This window comes from Geospiza fortis, unplaced genomic scaffold (genome assembly GCF_000277835.1).
Source record: "Geospiza fortis unplaced genomic scaffold, GeoFor_1.0 scaffold538, whole genome shotgun sequence".
Lineage (NCBI taxonomy): Eukaryota > Metazoa > Chordata > Aves > Passeriformes > Thraupidae > Geospiza > Geospiza fortis.
Window position 1 is genome coordinate 640668 of NW_005054368.1, and position 7372 is coordinate 648039.

At 48.7% G+C, this 7372-nt stretch overlaps 1 protein-coding gene across 1 annotated transcript in view; it reads right to left on the reverse strand.

Annotated features, from left to right (window-relative positions):
* The window catches only part of KSR1 (kinase suppressor of ras 1), a 22578-nt gene that overhangs the window by 13732 nt on the left and 1474 nt on the right, over nt 1-7372 (reverse strand). Inside the window, 2 exon segments of the mRNA XM_031059822.1 lie at nt 1-67; nt 968-1115. The exon segment at nt 1-67 is cut by the window's left edge and continues 68 nt beyond it. Of these exon segments, the coding sequence (XP_030915682.1) occupies nt 1-67; nt 968-1076 (176 nt within the window). The 5' untranslated portion in view covers nt 1077-1115.

Below are 7372 nucleotides of genomic sequence, written 5' to 3' on the forward strand. Positions count from 1 at the left end.
GGCTGCGAGCAGGAGCTGTCCCGGCGCTCGGGGAGGGCCAGCGGCACATCGTCCCTCGGCTCCCCTCCTGTCCAAGGGAGCAGCGTTAGTGCCGGCCGGCAGCGAGGGCACTGCGGGCACCGCGCCCGGGCTGCTCGGGGCTCCGGGCACGGCTCTGGGTGCCCGTTTCACCTGGCAATGATCTCCCCTGAGCCTCAGCAGGGCCCCAGGCTGCGAAAACTCAGCACAGAGCCTGATCTGAGCTTTTGGGAGACATATATCTGGGTTTTTAAAAATGCCATTTCTTTCTAAAAGGTGAACACCATAACTCCTGAGCAACGGCTGGTTTATAGTGTGGATGGGAAATATTTGACAGCCTGGGACAAGAAAGATTAGAAAAAAGGAAACATGAGACTGAGCTGTTTGCTGATTTTTTCCATTAACTAATCTTTACCATTTGCAAATGGATGAACTGTCATAATACCAACAGGAAACATCACCTTTCAGTGACAGATTGATAACTGCTACAAAGAAAGATGTGGTGCATGTGAGTCCCAGTCTGCTGGGAGAGGCTCTTGTACAAACAGATCGTACAGTGCCTGTGGAAGTGCTAGGGGAAGGTTTCTCTCTGAGCTGGCAATATTTGGGAAAGGCATCACCTACAAAGAATCTGGATGTATTTAAGTAAGTCAAGGATGTGTACTGATCCGTGGAGAATGAACTGGAGCATTAGACACAACTCTGAACAGAAAGGGTTAATAAGGATATACTCTACTGAGTAGGAGAGGATTCTACATACATTTATTTCCATTTATTTATCTGACTTGATGTCCAAACCAAACCCAGCTGACAGCTCTGGATAGGTTTGATCAGCGCACATCCCAGAGCCATACGCTGCTCACAGAACATCCCCAGGCAGCGTCTGCAGGGCAGCAGACGGGGCTGGGCTGGGGACACCAGTGCCCCAGGAGAACAAGGCAGTGTGTACCTGACTCCGTCACCTTCCGCAGGCAGCTCAGGGCCCCGTTGAGCCTGGAGCACTCCTCATCTCTGGCTCCACATCTCTTCATCGTTTCTTTCACCTTTGACTCATTCATTTCTAGTAAGGCATCCAGGGTCAGCTCCTCTGGTATTCTCTGCAGGAAAGCAAGAGAGACCCTTTTTGTTGCTGTGTGTACAAAAGGAGTGTCACCTGTTGGGTACTTTGAGCAGTGGCACTGTCTCACTGCCAGGGCTGACTCATGGCTCACTCCTGTGGGCAGTGCCCCTCTCTGGCATGGCCAGCAGTGCCCACAGCTGCTCTCTCCCCTGCCTGGGGTGAGTGTGCTCTGCACCTCCAGGACTGCTCATCCTCTGCTATTCCACTCAGGATTACAGGGGATCAAAATACTCCTCCCCTTGTGGAAAATTTTTGCAAAGCTACTAATGAAACTTAACTTTCTCATTAAAAATAGGGTCCGAAATAAAACAGGTCTAAAACCTGAAAAAGAGTCAGATAAGGATGTTTGGCTTTTCAGTACTGAAGTGAACAGCAGAAACAGTGAGGAAAATTACTTCTTTATTTGAACAAAAAAGAAATGTTTTTACAAAGATAGCAGCCTCCTCCTCAAGCAGTCTTTCCTTCATCAGAGAACCAGCCTTACCCATATCCTGCCTGGAGAGATATCTGTGCAGAACTCCTTCTACATCTTAATACACCAAAGCCCCACAGTGATAAGGCTCAGATCAGGCAGACACAAAAGATACAAGAGCCTGGAAAACACAAAATGATCTGGTATTTCCTGACACAGAACTGAGCTGTGTGTCTCTCTCCTCCCCCATTCAAATGTTTCCAGTGTAAGTCTGCAGCAATTGTGGTTAATAAACAAAACCAGGATACTTAGCCCAGTTACCCAGGAATTTCCCTGTAAAGTTCTGCCTAAACAAACCTCCCTGTTGCCTATTCTCACAATGAGATCACAAATTTCACAATATTTGGCCTTTATCCTAAAGTTTCGACTCCTGGAATCAAACTATAAAAAAGGCTTTGAACTTTATTTGAAGGGGAAACTCAAAAGTGTGTGTCACTGCTTGGTGAAACAAAAAGCTTGGAATCCTCTAGTCCTTAAACCCCACTTCCGACTCAGAAGCAGACGTGAATGTGCTGAATGTCCTTTAACAATTGCATCTTTCTTCAGCCAGACTCTGGCTTTGAGAGCTGACACAGGACTTTCAGCTGTGACAGTGCCCAACAGCCCCAACCTTTGGAGCTCTGTAGGTGGCAACACAAAGAGTTTCCCATTTTAGTAACTGTGGCATGGAGCAAACAAAAAGAATAAATTAAGAAAGGGCAGAAGTCTAAGAAACACATCCTGTATCTTCTGTCACATGCCCTGGACTGGATGAAACACAAAACACAGCTGACTCAAGAGAGGCCAGGAATTTAAATGAGCAGTAAGCATGAAGCAGGACCAGAGCAGAGCCAGAGTTCAATGAAGTTTGGGTAGACTTTCTTTCTTTTTCCCTGTAACTAATCTTCGCAGAATAACAAAAGCACAGACATCACAACTGATGCTGGGTATTATTCATTTTTCTGCACATCTGCACCACCATGATGCAGGACATAGGACTGCCCATCCCTTTGGAGGACACAGTCTCTCTGTGCCCAGAGCTGACTGATGATGGTCCCCACAAGGCCCAGCTCTGCACCCCCAGCTCAGCTCTCACACAGATCCTGCCTGAGGGGACTGCACCCACACACAAAGCCCAAGCTCCTCTTCTGCTCAGTAGTTTAATTTTAGAAAGACAGAATAGCAAGTTGTAGGAAAGTAGAAAGTACAGAAAAGGAGATTATATTTAAACAATCCCAATGACCTTGAGCTGGGAGAGCTCAGACTTTCTGAACCTGCTGCCAGCCCCCATGACACGCGACAAAAGAAATAAGCCTTCAGAGAGGGGGAGGGAGGGCAAGTAAGAGGCTTTCTTTAAACAGCCACTCATGTGCTGCACATATGTGATGGCTTAATATAAAACTGGTCAACCTGATCCCTGTAAGATTGGCCTGCTCTGCCTTGGCTGTGTGTCACCCCCCAGGCAGTGTGACAGTGAGGAGGGTCACTAGTTCAGGGTGGCTCTCAAACAGGCTCTGCTGCTGCCCTGGCTCAGCTGCTCTGGGGGGAGAAGGGCCCCTGCTCAGGGGCACGAGGTGGGCTCTGGCCCCTCAGTGCAGCTCTGGGCCCTTGCACAGGGGTTACTCCAACTCCTCACCGCTGAGGGTGAGAAATGTGGGTCCAGCTCTCTTTACCTGCTTCTTCAGTGGGTGCTGAGGCTTTTTTTAAAAACAGCTTTAAAAATGCAGATTAAAGGCTTGCATTAGGACCAAGCTCAACACCACCTCCTTGGGCACACCTTGTCTTGACAGGGAGAGCTGCAAGATATTCAGACAGTACTCTACTAATAAGGTCAGATTTAAAAACAGAGAAAAAGCAGGAGAAGATAGAATCTGCTTTCAATCTTCAGCACCTCATAACTGCCAGCAAAATCTAAAGCCTAACCATGCACTGCTCAGCAGAAGGGATGCTAAAAAGTCCAAAGCAGGAAATTATTCCTCCCTACAACAGGTAAGAGGCCTTCTCCCTGAAGCCCTCCTGCTTATCAGACACAGATTGCACTTCATGGTGCACAAGTCTAAAGAGACAAAAGTGAGTACCAGTGCATCCAAGGAGCCATCCAAGTCTCAATTAGTCCGGGTGAAGAGTTCACAGCAGTCTTTAATCTTGTCTAGTGACCAACTTAAATCCCTGAAACATGGCAAAAATGCTGGTATCTAACACAGTGGAGGGGTTATTTTTGGTAAAGATTCCACCCTGCAGATAAGCCTACGTAGCTAATGCTGCTGCAGGCACTCTGCAAAATCAGCCTGACCTGCTCCTCGACCCAGTAGCCACAGCTCTTCCTGTAAAGCTGGACAGTTGTCAAGGCCCCAAATGCCTCCTCTTAAATCAATACATTCCCTCTCCAATCATCCTCCCATGAAGCAGCAGATGCTAGAAGAGAAAGCCTATTACATAAGGTGCTTAAATTCCCACTGATAGCTCTAAGCAAAGCATGTAAAGATGCTGTTAAGAACATCTTGTGCCTGCTAGTTGTTATTTTGCAGTGTTTTTCTGGTGCCCAGCAATGAAGGTACTGAAAAATTGCTGTATTATTAAATTCCTGGAGATTTTATGGGCATTCTGGAAAGCCTCTCAATTGAAATTTCCAGCTTGCATTAAGCTGTGAGCATAAACAGGCCACGGTTCCACCTAACATCACCCTCCTCACGGTTCCACCTCACAGCAGAGGCTGGAGAGGAGCTGACAGGCTCAGGGCATTGTGTCCAGCTGGCTCTTTGGGGACAGGAGAGCTGCTGTCACAACTCTTGTGTGGCAGACAGGTGCAGCAGTTGCAGATCCCTCGGGCTGACCTCAAGCCATGAAGGGTTCACAGTGCCCAAAGCTGCAAGGGGCACCTGGAGCCCTTGGCAGGGAAGGGGAGCCCTGGCAGTGGTACAGACTATCTTCCAGGAGCTGTTTACACTGGGGAGGGCCTTCAGCTGGAACACTGAAGGAATTTTACAGCTCTAGGAAGCCTGCAGGACAGAATTAATTTGCATACACACAATTAGCACATCCAGGATCTCTGCTATCTGGCTGGCCAGCCAGAGCTCCTGCTGCCAGACCCATGGAAATCCCCAACAGCCAGCCACGGTCCTCATGGCCTGTTCATGCAGATATGCTGACAGAAAAAGATGAGAGGATACAGCTGGGGAAACCTGATAGGCATAGGCAGATCTGCCTCTTCTATCCCCCATGCAAAGGATGCACTCACAAAAACCCCTCACAGCTCCTCCAGTGACAGACCTGCTGTGAGCTGGGCCACCCTGTGCCAAAAGAACCCTCTGCCACGGGCTCACAGCAGCAGCCCCAGGCCCGTGGCTCACCCCTGGCAGGGGCACTTTCACAGGGGCAGCACAAGGCTCTGGGCAGACAATTCCTGCTCAAGGCAAGAGCCCTTCTTGCTCTGCTCCTGCCCTTGCCTTGCTCAGCTCTGCAGCTCTTTGGCATCAGTGCTGGCTGGGGATGGGCTTCACAGGCAGGCAGGAGGTATCCCAGAAAAGGGCACAAGGGTACAATTGGGACTCAAATCTGCTCCCAAAAGGAACAGCCTCAAAGCAGCCCCAACCACAGCCCTGTTCCACCTGCTCCCAGTCTCCCTGGTGACACAGCGCTGCTGATGGCCAGAGCCCGGGGCAGGATGTGCCCCTCCCTGTGCAGGACAGTTATCCACTCTAAAAACAGCTTTCCAAGCTTGACTGACTGGCACCCCTGCTCCACAGCCAGCAGGGCTGGCTCAGACATGCTTCAGAAGATGATAAGAAGATGACTCTGTTCTTAAGTTAGTTTTTAAGACAGTGACAAGTTACATGAGGGAACAAATACAATAGTTATGTTTCTGGGAAGCACAGTGATAAAGGCAGAGAAAATCGCTTTCTGGGCTGAAGAAAGAAAACCAACAGAATTTTTTTACTCTCTTCTGTTTGGCAGACATACTCCAAGCTCAGAACCCAGTAAATAGCTCTGCAAGAGACTTCTTGCATCAGCTCAAGAGTGGAGAGAGCACTCTGTTCTCATCCTCCCTCCTTCCCACTGCCCTCCCAATTCCTGACTCCAACTCCCAAGGCAAGCAGGACAATCCAGATCAATGTGTTTTTCTAGGACCATTTTCAGAGCAACTTTTACCCACTCAAGGTGACTACATAGCATGAACACACCTTCTGTCTGTAAGGCTCCTTGCCCTGTCTTTTCTAAGTCTCAGTTCGAGTACCTCTTTGCTCACTTTCATCCCACCATATTTAACCATTTATACATAATTTTTGGCACTAAACTACACACACAATTGGTCTCTAGAATTAATCAATCTCTAGAACTGATCAGATTCTGGAACTCCTAAGCAAAAACAATGACTGCAGCATTCCCTAGAAAAACACTTAAACAGCAAGTTACAGCGCCACATTAGCCCAGCTCCAAAGCAGAGCCTGCTGTCACTTTCCACGATAAAAATCTGTCTGGCAACTGATTAGAGGAACAGTAACAAAGCCACAGAAATAGCACAGGTTGGGGTGGGGGTTTCAAGTTGCCTTAGCCCTCTGGAAGGAGCTGTGTATTGCCAAGGAGGATGCCAGCAGTGCCCACCTACCTGCAGGCCCGCAAGGTCGGCGCAGCGCAGCCCTCGCACCCGGCGCAGCGTCACCAGCTCGCTGCTGTCCGTGCTCTCAGCAGCTCTAGCTGTTGCCCAACGCCATAAACACTGCATTGTTATTGCTGTAATCTCCTCCAGAACTAAAGGATTTTACAGGCAGTCATTATTCTCATTTTAAATATAGGTTTTCAAAGAAATAAAGGAGCCCAGCAATTATAATCACCAGAGCTTTCGAGCTTCACAATGTCTAGAGCAAGTCACTGAGCAAAAATAGTCTTCACTCAGGAGTAGAAGAGTCAGCAGATATTCTAAATTGGAGCTGCTGCTCTATTTCTGACAGGAGAGCCTGGGAGCTTCTGTGCTTCCCTGCATGGCAGCTTTATTTGGGAGAGGACTGGGGGGAGCGAGGGGAGGGGAGGGGAGACAGAGAAACAGAGCATTGTTCCTCTCACCGCCGAGCTAAAGAACTCCTGCAATTAGGCTGCTTTTCAACAGTGTTATGTCACAGATTAGCACAGTCTTGAAAATACTCCCTCCAGTAGCACTAGAAATGCAAAGGGACTCAGAACCATTTAAAAAAGCAAAAACCCCATCAACCCAGGCCTTTCTCCTGGTTTGTCCCTGACAGGCAGCAGGCACAGAGAGCCCTCCACTGCACCTCCTCCGGTGCCAGACCTGCTGTTCTGTTCAGCTCTCAGAGGTGCCCAGGGCAGGGCTCTGAGGCAGCTCTTCTGAGACTCCACAGGTACTTGGCAACCTCTCCAACTAGTTTCAGAGCCTAAAAGGCACAAGAAGAGAGGGCTGTTCTACCATGTGACCACACTGTGACACCTGAGCAGTTTTCCTCCTCTCTGCACCATTTTTTGGAAGCCTTAAGAAGGAAACCCAGCATGCCTATTTCCATTTTACAGCGAGCTAACAGTATCTGAGAGATGGGAAGCTGTTCCCAGTAGCACAGAGCCAGAACCACTCCAAGGTCCCCATTTTCACAGCATGACCTGCTCAACTCTGTCTGCAAAGGCTCCTCCCCATCCTGTCACAGGCAGTGTGCATGAAGCAGGACACCACTCTAGATTTTGTAATAACTAACCTATTAAAGCTCCTTCTGTCAGTGATTTCCATTTTGAAAGCTTTCAGCTGAAATGCAGTTCAATGTGCTGTATGAAATCTAAAC